Source organism: Nilaparvata lugens, chromosome 4 (genome assembly GCF_014356525.2).
Source record: "Nilaparvata lugens isolate BPH chromosome 4, ASM1435652v1, whole genome shotgun sequence".
Taxonomy (NCBI): domain Eukaryota; kingdom Metazoa; phylum Arthropoda; class Insecta; order Hemiptera; family Delphacidae; genus Nilaparvata; species Nilaparvata lugens.
In genome coordinates this window covers 17,921,474-17,934,989 of record NC_052507.1, presented here as the reverse complement: position 1 = coordinate 17,934,989, position 13,516 = coordinate 17,921,474, and the positions used below count along the sequence as shown (strand labels likewise).

General features: G+C 32.5%; 1 protein-coding gene across 2 annotated transcripts in view; it reads left to right on the top strand.

Annotated features, from left to right (window-relative positions):
* Positions 1-13,516, top strand: part of LOC111059321 (small G protein signaling modulator 3 homolog) — a 35,560-nt gene that overhangs the window by 8,710 nt on the left and 13,334 nt on the right. For both annotated transcript variants that reach the window (XM_039426826.1, XM_039426827.1), the window contains exons 3-9: positions 1,524-1,619; positions 1,900-2,063; positions 3,653-3,863; positions 5,020-5,150; positions 5,942-6,175; positions 7,347-7,441; positions 8,956-9,104. In XM_039426826.1, the coding sequence (XP_039282760.1) occupies positions 1,524-1,619; positions 1,900-2,063; positions 3,653-3,863; positions 5,020-5,150; positions 5,942-6,175; positions 7,347-7,441; positions 8,956-9,104 (1,080 nt within the window). The remainder of the gene's footprint in view (positions 1-1,523; positions 1,620-1,899; positions 2,064-3,652; positions 3,864-5,019; positions 5,151-5,941; positions 6,176-7,346; positions 7,442-8,955; positions 9,105-13,516) is intronic.

Sequence of the window (13,516 nt, the reverse complement as noted above, 5' to 3'; positions counted from 1 at the left end):
TCGAGAAACCCATTGACGGTTTAAATTATATACTCAGGGCAGGTGGAACCTCCGTCAGGGACTCCCCACATTAAGTGTACAAGGTGGCTTAATCCGTGTTATTGGATGGGTTGGTCAAGGGTTCGAATCCCGCTGAATCCCATCGAATAGATATGGATGTTTGATCATCTCATAATTCACCCTCGCACTTCCCATTACCCACGCACAAGCGAAAAGCTCATATGGGCATCATACACAAAAAAATCTACTTGATATTGTCAAAACCACGGTTTTATGAGAACAATTTGTGATATTAGTCTCGATTTTTACACCAATATCAATCCAAAAAAACTCCAGTGGATATGAATTCAGTATGGATATATACCACAACATCACCTTCACAACAACACAGAAATAAAAACTAGGTCTATATCAAATTTTATTTTTTTATATTTGCTAGTTTATAGCAATAACTAAAGCTTGTTGAATTTGTTAGCATCCCCTGCCCCAAAAGCATCATTTTGTCACAGCAACAGTGGTAATCTATATCAACATATTTGTGCCTCTGCATCACTGTGGAACAATCAGTGTTCTGATTGTAGATTTCTCAACCATCATTTGTATGGAAATCAGTCTCCTTCCATTCGACCTCGAAACCCGATATTATCAAGATCACTAATGTAATTCAGATTAAAGAACCTTTCAGACAAGAATCAATCAAGAGGCGAGACTGTGAATAAGAATAAGCTCTTTAGCTGCGAATTAATTAAAAAACCCACATCTCTACAATGTTGCATCATAACACTCAAAAGAACCATATTGATCTAGTCTTGAAAATATGAAGCAGTCTTCCCTTTATGTCAGGAAAGCTAAAGCAGTAGGTCACAATTTATTGTAATATTATTTCTTCACATTACTATGAATATTAGTATTATATTTTAATATTTTTTGAGAATAATGAATATAAGTGTGCTTTTACTTCTTCGTGTAATACACTCAGATGCAATGATATAATTTGCTATTGGTTATTCTTGTATCTATACTTGAATTTCACTCAAACTCTATTTCAGAATTGGAATATAATTTATGTTCTCCTATTTTATCGATGTAGAACATGTAATTCTCTAAGAAATAATTCTTCTACGATAAAATTATTGTAAACTGAATCACAATAATATATGGTTGCTTCCTTGAGTTGTTTTGTTTTTCTAACTATACAACCATGTGTAGATTTGAGAAAACGTGAACATAATTATTAACCATTAACTATCAAATTTGACTTTCTGTACAGTAGTCAATAGTACAGAACAGTTATATAGTTACTGTAGTCAGTAGTACTTATAGATCATCAATAGAACTTGAACAAAAAAAAATAGATTCATTTTATAATTGTGGAATAATAAGCACAGAATAATTTATTAGAATATTTGCATTTTGTTTGTAATCGCCAATAAAAACCAGCTACTCTTATTCGTAGCTCTTTAGATTTTCAAGTATCTGCATCTCAGTTGCACTGGAATTTATTCAGCTATTTGTGATTGCAGCTACGATGAATTTGGGTTTCGGCTGGACGTTGAAGAGGAAACTGCAACCACTAACAGTTTGGTGGCAGCTCAGTTTATCGAAGATCCACAGCACAGGTAAACAAACTAGAGAATAATCTAGAATTCAAATAATCCATAACGGATGGATAATTAATGATTTTCTTCACTTAACTGAAACGCCAAGTTACATAATATTTGAGGCAGTGATTATCTTGCATGAAAATTTATCCTCAATGTCAAGGGATTATAATAATTTACCATAAGATAATGTGATTGTTGGGATCATATGGTAGGTGATTATGGATGGGATTGGAATTAAAATTGATATTGGTTTGATTTTGTGCTTGTTTAAATAAATATTAATGTACGGTTTCAGGTTGAAATGGCTTGCCCACCTGGAGTTCAGTCACAACAAAGAAACATCGAACCTTTCGTGGGATAATGTTGACATAAAATTACCAAAGACTGACAAGCTGAGGGAAATGGTGAGGGATGGCATCCCCCATTCTCTCAGGTCACAAATATGGATGAGGATGTCTGGCAAGTATTACATTTATGTTCATTTATTTAATACTTGTTATACTGAATGCTTTTATTGGAAAATCCTTTCTTATTAAATAGTAAATAGAATTAGTAGAAATAAAATAATAGGCAAGCTAGTGAGGTTGCACATAAAGTTTAATATGTTATTGTAGCAAATTCAGTTTCTAATAGTAGTTCTCTTTAACTTTTATTACCACCTTCAGTTATTCGACTCCAAATATAGCAATGCTAAAGGTGATCCACCTGTTGTCATCGAAATCTTTAATTATAGGCTTATAATTAAATAATAATTAAAAGGCCTTATTATAGGCTTATAATTAGGCCTTATTAAAGGTTTTATAGGCTTATAATTTGTCCTCATTATAGGCTTATTATTCTGTACCAAGTAATTATTTCAATATACTATTTTTGCAATATACTGATTCACTCAGTACTCAACAAATGTTTTATTGTTTTCCATTATAAAATCCAGTATAAAAATATAAATTCAGGGAATAATATTTTAGTATCAATTTCATCAGTGTAAGCATCTTTTAAATCTCCTATTATTAATTCGATTGTTATGCCACCGAAAGATAGATAGGCTAATTCAGTTTCAAATAGTACGAATAAGAATTATACTAATAATCGTGTACGGCAATTCTGTCTCTTTATGGTACAATGGTACCTATCAAATGAGAATCAGTTTTCATAACATACCGGAATCATAATAGATTCACTGATGATTGCATTCAGTTTACAGTTGATTAGATTTTTGTGTTGGGAATCTTTCAATTCAATAATAATTCAATAACATAGTATAGTGTTTCAAGTAGCTGAGACCTTGACGTTCAGCAGCAAACAATTGGATAATTGCAAGTTTGATGAACAGACTATGCAATAAATTGACCTTGAATCTATGTACTGTTTAAATTTATTCATTCATGCGAATCAAGCTTTAAAATTTGTTTAGATATGCCATATCCTGTTCCATTCTATTTTGAATTGTATTATGTTGAGTTTTGAAATAATCTAATGAATTTGGAGTACTTGTAAATTATAATATAGTTACCATGTGCCTGTTTCATGGATGACTTGTAATACAACACCTTCTACAATACAGTATTATAGCTTCAATACTATACGACACAACAACACGAAAACCCAATGCAGTTTAACTAAAGACTATTCAGCACAAGACTCTATTCATCACAACACAGTGTTCGATTACATGTAAAAACTCTTCATTTTATACTTTTCTTAGAGTTGCCAATTCCCTGTTACCACCGCCTTCTATATTAGATAGTTGTGAATCAAGTCATCCCGGTATATATATGATTCAATATTAATTGTTGATTCTTGCTATTAATGATCAATTATATTTTATTCGCCAACAAAAATAATTTTTCATGATTTAATAGGTATTAAATTTTCATAATTGAGATTGGATATCTATGCAGTGTACAAACGATTTGGCAACGGTGCAGAGTTAGAAAAAGGTATATCTGCTTTGTTCGATGTCAGACAAGGATAGCAAACCAATGTTAGTCAGGTGCTGAATTTATATTGTGAATCCCATCATATTAATAGTTTGTGATGTGTGACAGGTGCCCTAGCCAAGAAGCAGAGCTACGACATGAGCTACAAGGACATCGTGAAGTCGTCGAACAGCGATGTGCTGGTGACATCGAAGCAGATCGAGAAGGACTTGTTGCGCACATTTCCGGCCAACGCCTGCTTCAATGACATGAACAGCACGGGTGTGCCTCGTCTTAGGCGTGTGCTTAGGGCGCTAGCTTGGCTCTATCCCGATATTGGGTCAGTTCTTGCATCCACTTCATCACGATATTGAGTTTCCAACATTCCAACCACGTTTATTCCCATGTAAAATGTCTAGGACAACTCGTAATTTCGTAAAGTGCTAACGATACAAACACATAATAAGATTGTAAAGTGAATCCGGGTTTATAATGTTTTGAATAATATGGTTATTAGAATAATGTAGTGTTCAGGGCGCTCGCTTGGCTCTATCCCGATATTGGGTCATTTCTTGCATCCATATTCTAATATTTCTTCCCGGTATTAGGAGTACAACCAAGTTTATTCCCAAGTATCAATTTTGTAGGATAACTCGTAAATTTCGTATAATTCTGATGATACAAACACATAATAAGATTGTAAAGTGAATCCGGATTTATAATAGGTTTTGAATAATATGGTTATTAGTATGGTTATCAGAATAATATGGTGTTCAGGGCTCTCACGTCGCTCTATCTCGATATTGGGTCAGTTCTTGCATTCATATTCTAATACTTCATCCCGGTGTTAGGAGTACAACCAAGTTTATTCCCGAGTAACATTTCTGTAGGATAACTCGTAATTTCGTGAATTGCTGATGGTACGTACAAACACATACCAAAATTATTGTAAAGTGAATCCGGGTTTATAATAGGACTATGTTTTGAATAATATGGTGCTCAGTGCGCTGGCTTGGCTCTATCCCGATATTGGGTCAGTGTTTCTTGTTCTAATAATCCCGGTGTTTTCATTATAACATAGTCGTAGATAAAAATAATTTAAAAGAGAAAAAATAAGGGAGAAATAGAGGAAAATATACTCTGTCCAAACAGGCATGAGCTCTGAAGGATTAAGCCGACCCTCCTACTACTCACACACACAAGCGCAGTCTCCTTTTGTGTGTGTGAGAGTAAAGAGACGGTCTTCCTACCTGTATACTACGTAGTATATCAATGGCGCAGGTTGGCCGGGCGTGTGTGCCTGCGCGTGGGGGGAGCGAGGGTCGGCTTAATCTTTCAGGGCTCATGGCAGTTTAGGCAGACTATAACTTATCCGTTATAACTTGACTGCTGTCCACATCCATCCTAAACTCTTTGGGGTATGATCGTTATTTCCTTTGTTTATCTTTAAATTCTCGTTGTTATGAATCTCCTCATATTGTGTTGTTATTTTGTAGATACTGCCAAGGATCAGGTATGATTGCTGGAAGTTTGCTACTTTTCATGGAAGAGGAAGATGCGTTCTGGCTCATGTGTACAATAGTTGAGGACATATTACCTGCATCCTATTATTCACCATCACTGCTCGGTAAGCTATTCTTCTTCAAATTACTCTGTCTATAGAATTGAATTGCCGTCTTTATTTTAAACCAAGGAGGGTGAAGTTGGGGCGTAGCCGCACTCAATACAATGCTAAGTTACAAACTAATACCAAACATCACCAAAATCATTCAATACAAATGAATGAAAAGTTGGAAAATTTAATAAAAAATGAATTTTTTTCAAATTGTGTGAAAAACTGAGACATTAGATACCCAACTTGGATAAAATAGAACAACTGTTTCTTTAGAATATTGGTGTACTATAGATATTGATTAAAAATAACTAGAAATATACAGAGTGATATTGAGGTACAACTGCCGCGTTATCTAGAATCAGAAGTCATGACTTCAAGGTAATCAAATGATGGAAATTAATTGAATAAAAGAAAAAATACAATGAAACAGTCCATTGCAGACGTTGATATTTCAGCTTCAATTCATGATTTAGACAGTAGATTCTAAATTTGATTTGTAGAAATAATATGGTCAAGTGTATCTTACATTAGGAGGACTTGTTGCAAGAAAGTGTTCAAAATTTTATTTCGAGGTAGCCTTATTTCGCTCTGAGTTTTTCAAATCCAAATTAGCAACCCAATTCCTAATAGAGAATCATGTAACTTGATTTGTTTCTCTATTGATATTTTATTCCATGTTTTTTCACTTTTTACCATTATTATAGCAACTAGTTGAAGACTAATAAGCTATTCTCGTTTGACTTGAATTGATTAGATATTTGAATAAATTTAATTATTCGATATTTTTGTGTGTATTTTATCAGGTGTTCAAGCAGACCAACGCGTGTTGAGAGCTTTAATAGATTCGTACCTACCCGAAGTGGACGAAGTCCTGAGGCAGCACGATATTGAAATCAGTCTCATTACATTGCACTGGTTCCTGACAATCTATGCGTCAGTTGTACATATGAAACTACTACTTAGAATATGGGATATGTTTTTCTTCGATGGATCGATAGTCATCTTCCAGATATCTCTTGGCATGCTTAAACTTATTGGTGAGCATTTGTTTTTCCTTCAATAGAATATAATTTTATTGGATATTCAATATTTACAAAAAATACATCGTCTTCGCCAATATAGGGCTACTACTATTATTGAAATGGAATAAAAATATCATCCAGAACCCTAATATATTTTATTAAGATGACATATTCAAAAATGGCTCTCATAAGTTGAAACATGTTATGCTTTAATAAAATACTTGCATATAAGCGTTCTGGAAGATGTTTTTATTTTATTTCAACTATTGGTAAGCATATACTTCAACTTTTTGATTAATATCAATTACATTAAATGATTTGTAACAGATTTGCAGAGCTAGTAGCGTACAGGGATTGGAATCGTGAATTGGGTTATCTTTGATGATCCCAAACAATATTGACTGAAATAATTCACTCAAGAAGTCACTCAAATTCTTGAGTGAATTAATTTGCGATTGGTTCATGGTCATTGTATCATACTCCCGATCTATATTGCAACACAAATTGATTTGTATAATTCCCCCTCTATTCACAAAGTAGAAAAACTCACTCTGAATACTCATTGCTCATTACTTACATTGTGCATTCGATAAAACATTCAACAAATGTAAATGATCTTCATTAAAAGTATCATATCGCCTAAGCGATGAGTCTTGATAAGATGAGGGAAGATATCAGAGTAATCCTTTTTGTTGATGCACTCTTGGCAGACTAGTTTTGAATATGCAATCAAGATTCTATTATGATTTGTTTGAGAATAAGTTCCAGCAAAAAACCAACCTAAGTACCTTAAAGTGTGAAAAGTTAATTTTAACTTGATGTTGACTAGCCTATTTAAATTGTTTCTAGTTCCTTGCTAATATTCCACAAAATGAATTGAACCTAAATATGTTTAATATCTTATTACTTGAACTCATTTCTCATCTTCTTTGTAAAGAACTCTGAGTCTTATTCAGTCATTAAAACAATTACTATAAAATAATTAGAGAGCATTTGAAAGAAAGGTTGTAATTCTATAGATGTTAGTTGAGGCGCCATGTTTTCTATTTCTTCTCTATTTCTGTTTTAGTAGATGAATTCAAGATTAGAATGAATACAACACGATCAATAAGCTCAGATAATAATAATGAAATGAAAAATGTTTCAATTGACCAACTAATTAGGTTTTCTGTTTGAAATGTTTCAGAGCCATCATTGAAACCGCTTGAAAACTCAGCTCAGATTTTCAATGCATTGTCAGACATTCCAGGATCAATTGACAATATCGAAAATCTTTTCAAAGTGAGATATGTTTTTCTTTTAAAGTTTTCCATTTAAAATAGTAGTGCCTACTTAATTATTTTAGAAGAATGTTGAAGGTAGCTGAAGAGGGGAACAGAGATAATGAGGAACTCAAATTTACATGGCTTTTCCAAGTGTACCATAACGTGTGAATACTTCATACTCTCCAATCATAACTCAGAACTTAATAAATAAGATTTTACACTTGAATTTTTATTATCAATATACATGTACATAAAATACAGAAATAAATTATTTTAGGGCAAGTCTTCACTTCTAAGAATTTGAGAATTTCACTCCTTAGAACAGTTTAATTTTCCATCGTCCAAAAATAAATAATCTTTTCAAATTATATAAAAATAATGACAGGTTTCTATAGTAAGATTCACGCTATAAAGTCAATGTAAATTATAGGACAGCAGAGTTTTTAACTCTCTGTTACCACCGCCTTCTATAATAGGTAGCTGCGATTCAAGCTATTCTAGTATGTAATATTACTACGATGTAATATTATTGGTTGATTCTTATTAATAATGATCAACTCTATCTCAAATATATATATTTTTTACAAGAAAATATTTTTTCTTATGATCCCATAATATATTTCCATAATTGATATAAAAATATGTTGGTAGTTCATTATATTTATTCATAGCCAGCAAATGATTTGGAAACAGTGCTGAGGTAGAAAGGGATAGAGCTATATGCCTTGTCTAATGACAGACAAGGATAGCAAACTAATGTTAAACGTCAGGTGCTGACGTTAATCTCATTACAGGTCATTTATTAAATCTGATGAACTACCTATTACATTTATGTACTTGATGGTTCATTAAATTCAATAAGTACACCCTTTTTCATATATTTTACACGACATGCAGAGCAGTTAGTTATTTTAAGTAAATAAGCAATTTTTTCACTTACTGACTGTAGTACTTTCGATCGGCTTGCATTCATTTTCAACTTGGTAGTTCAGTATATTTCTAGGTTGAAAATGAACGCTAGCCGTTTGAAGTGCTCCAGTCAGTAAGTGAACTAATTTTCTTATTTACTTTGACTGCATGTCGTGTAAAATACATCAAAAAGTGTGTTAATACATCGCAGCTCGGAATGGATCGAGAAACCATCATATTGAATAAGTGTCCAAAAACAGGGCCAAATTTGTTTAAAAACAAATAAATCACGAGGAAATAGCCGTAAAGCGATTCAATCAGTCATTTATTCAATGAATCATTCAGAATCACAAAAATTCTAGAAAAATACCACAGGTTAAATCCAAAAACGGTTCCAATTCTAATTGATACAACAGTCCAAATGTAGCTAGGTTGAGTCTTGAGTCATCACTTTCATATTTAGAAGCACAAAACTTCTAGAAAAGTAAAATCCAAAAAGGGTTACAATCCTAATTAATACAACAGTCCAAGTGTAGTTAGGTTGAGTCATCACTTTCATATTTTTGAGTGTTATACTTCACATTCATTGGATCGAATACTTGAATTAATATGTGCTTTCAGGTATCATGGGAGGTGTCGACACAGCTGACGGACATCGTGCTGGAGACGCACCGCCGCCGTCACCTGGCCTACCTGATGGCGGACGAGGGAGGCTACCTGGTGGGAGACCCCGAGTCAGCGCGCCATCTGCCCAAGCAGCACCTCACCAGGTTAGCAGCACTGCTCAAGCGCTTCGCGCACGCTATTGTGCATGGCTTGTCTAACTTGGTCGTCGGTTGTGTTCTGCCGCCCTCAGCAAAAACTCGCTTTCCCACTAAATACTACTAGTTCAAATATAAATAGTCCACGAAATCCGACTAGTTCAAACATTAAAAGAAGTTATCATGTGCCTTATTATCAGGAAATAGGTTAGCTTTTTAACTGTGTAGTGTCTACAAAAAATGAGTAGTTGAAACAGTAAAAATAGTTGTTCGAGTGCCTTATACCAGCAAATAGTTGAGCTTGTTAACGATTTAGTGCCCACAAAATCCTACTATAGTCTAGTCACTATATATATTGGTGCTTGCAATACATATTGTAGTTCTGTTTTTTAATATATTATTTGGTGTTTATAAATGTGTAATTCAAAATCCCAATGGGCGTAATTTTGTGCTCTACAATATGAGAGACCAGGTAGAGTGCTCTATCTCATATAGATTTCCAGGTAAACCTGACAACAATGATCTTTGTATTGTGAAAAAAAACACCTAATTTTTAGCTTCAGCAATCATCACTAACTAAATTGTCCTCACAGTGATATATTGCACGATGATATAAGTTCATGAGATTATGTTCTATGAGAATCACCCGTTAGATGCACTTCATTTCAGTATTTCCTAGTGGAGAGGCGCTCATGACACCTCAAGGATCAAAATTTCAAACACTCTTGACACAATGCTTGGATCTCATCATACCACACTCCATACTACACACTTCGTACTACACTTTATTCTTCTCAGCTCGTCAAGGCGGTTCAAAATCGTTCATAATAAGTCAAATTCGGTCGAAAAATGGAAAGTTTATTGTTGAGTGTACTCAAGCCCATATTCCCATACACAAAAAATGGCCACTTTCTATATTCATAGCAGCATATATTGTGAACTACTTCAGATAAAATTCCCAAATCTAGTGAGGTTGTGAAAGTGCTCTCCCTTTCCCCACTCCAATGAATAATACAGTACTTTCGATTCTAATACTATTCGAACGTTACAGAAGATTTTTAAAATGAGGATTTTATTTTTTTCGTGATTCTACTGTTAATAAAGAGTTTCTAGAACGAGTTTGATGCATCATAGAAACTCACGATTAATTCGAAATTTAGATCATTTCATGCTCTATGAGCTTAGTTGCCTATAATTCATCTTGAATAACTTTTTCCTATCATGCCAAGACCGTTAATATTTGACCATTTTCATCAAAATTAGGGAGAGAAACAGTTTTGGGTTTATCCTGTTGATTCTCTCCCAATCATTAATTTGATATTGTGATTGTGGAATGTAATAATAAATGAATATGAGAGAAATATCTTCAATTTCCGGATTTTCTTTACAATCGAATCTCAATTTACGAACATTTCTTCCATGAATCGTTTACAGCGAATGAAAGAGAAGATTATATTGTACATTTCAAGATCAAGTAATGTTTTTATAATAACGGGTTACCGAGATACATAGTTTTGAATATAGAAGTTGGTCATTTTTCTGTGTATTGAAATACCGGTTAAGTACTCTTAACAAGAAATTTTCTATTTCTTGACCGAATTCGACTTACGATGCATGATTTTGAACCACCATGACGAGCCGAGAAGAATGAAGTGTAGTTCGATGAGATCCGAGCATTGTGTCAAGAGTTATGAGTGTTTGAAATTTTGATCCTTGAGGTGTCCTTACGCGCGCCTCTCCACTAGGAAATACTGAAATGAAGTGCATCTAACGGGTGATTCTCATAGAACATAATCTCATAAACTTATATCATCGTGCGAAATATCAAGGTGAGAAAAATTTAGTTGGTGATGATTGTTGAAGCTAAAAATTAGGCGTTTTACACAATACAAGGAGCATTGTTGTCAGGTGTACCTGGAAATCTATATGAAATAGAGCGCTCTACCTGGTTTCAGATTGTAGAGCACAAAATTACGCCCAAAGTGATTTTGAATTATACATCTAAATGGTTACAATCGGAAGAGATATTGTTGATCAAAAACTAAAATTCATCAAAGTTGATTTCTTCTTAAAATTTCACTCATTTTTGAAAAATCATAACTCAGTACTCATTGGAGATAGAGAGTTCCGAATGAACTCATTTTATTTAGAATTTTATAATCTAAAAAAAGTCGAGAGTAAATTTTTCTGTCTGTCCGATCACTGGATTTGGCATAAATAGATGAAAACTAGGATTTTTTTCTGGAAGAAATTGGTTCTTAACTTCTTTCATGTATCAAAATAATATATTAAAAAATCAGAACTACCATATAAATTGCAAGGACACCCCTTTTTATGTCTATATTGACTGGACTACTATTTCAAACAGTAAAAGTAGTTGATCGATACGTTCAATCATCAAAAGTAAGAGTTACTGTCATAGAGTAGTGTATGATTTGAACAACACTGTAAAACTTTTCTTAAGAACACTTCCCATACTTTGCATGGCAACAATGATTATTATTATTATTGATTTATCTCATAGTGCATGGAATTCCTATTAAATTTGGTCGTATACTTTACTCTAATAGACTGCATGCAATAAGGGATATGAAATAAGGAATGCTATTTGCACAATAATCTAATTTAATTTGAATTTTAATTAGATAGCTTCCTATTCAAATCTGTAGAGTCCTGCATTTTCAAGTATAGTTAATTATTCTTTCAAACCTATTATGTTTTGTAAACTTATGAATCATTTTTCACAACAATAATTACTAAGTTTCTCAATTTCTTTTAATACTGGACTGACTCTTCCTTCAATCTTGAAAATTATATTTTGCTGCTGATGTTTTGGCTCCTGTTTTAGTTTTAACTCTCTAAATCTTGAAAAATGTAGCACATAAATCTTGTTCTCAATTTTTATTGTTAGAATTAATTGAGTGAAGTGATTGATGACTATTCATCATTTAGAAATTCATCAAGTCAAGTCCCAAGCAGTGAAATAATGTAGACTTTTCCTTAGAGCAGCTGTATAACTACACAGTTAGCATAAGACTTGTCTTCCTTGTAATATTCAGGGATATGTGATAATTTTTATACCAGTAGATTATTTCAACTACCTAGTTAGTCAGAATAGTATATTAGTATAGAGTGAATTAGTATTTGAAGTATTCAAATATCGACCTTATGTTAGAATTATATAACCATGATTATTCTCAATTGTGTTCACAGTAGTAGCATCTTATTGATATATTCGTTTTGTTTTAAAATAGCGTATAATCTATTATTAAAAATTTGATTTTGTCAACTTATCATTTCATTTTGTCAATTTATTCTTGTATGATCAAAACACATCCATGCATATAAACAAAACTGTCAGTCGCATGTAGCCTATTCAAAAGTGTAGCTCTTTGTTAATATCTCCTCTTAGGATTTACTAAGCTATAAATAAGTCGTCAATATCCTGAAATTAGCGAGTTCTTCAGCCCAGGGGGCTTGTTATATTCATTCTTGTTTTACTGCATTGTTTATATAATAAGGCTTATTATGATTCATCACGATTATTTTCTGGCTCAATTTTTCAAGTTCATTTTGCTTATTAGTAGTCTGATCCAATAACTTACATTAACATATATTAGATAAGGTCATTATTTCTATTGAAGCATTATACCCTTAAATAAATTACCCTTGAAAAATGTCAATTGTACATTTTAGGACATCTCTTTGTTAACACTGAAATTTAATTGTGTCATGATTTCATTATTTTAAAATTGATGATAATCTTTCCAACTTATTGGCATTGTAGATTTTAAATATAATCAAATCTTATTATCATTGTTGTTAAATACTTGTTGTAAGGTAAATTTTTTTATAGGACTGATTTTCTTACTAACTGTTGACTTCAACTTGAAGTATTTAAATATTTATAGACGATAGATAAATTCATTGTTTTTGTTTTGGATTTAAAATGGTTTTATTTTGTTTTATATATTTTTTATCCTGACTGTTGAATACCTGACAGTATTTGAATCATATTTTGCCAAATTTACATTTATATCTCTTAAATTAGCCACATTCACTTGAATTCTCCAATAATTATTGATTATTTACTTATTATTGATTAACGGTGTAGATCAAGTAGATCTGTGTCATTATTGTAATATTACTTTTTAAAAGGAACTATTGTCTAATAGTCGGAAAAGTTCAATGATCATGAATATTATTATTAGTATTAATAAAACGTCACAAATATTGTAGTTGTTAAACAATGTTCTATGATTTAATAGATACACTCTCTTGAATGTGATTCATTAATACTTCATTTATCACTTATTGTAATGAATATTTTTTAATTGCGTTCACCATGACTTTCGAATTTATTACAACAGTCTGTAAATATACAGTATTATGATTCGCATCCATTTGTCTTTATTTACAGA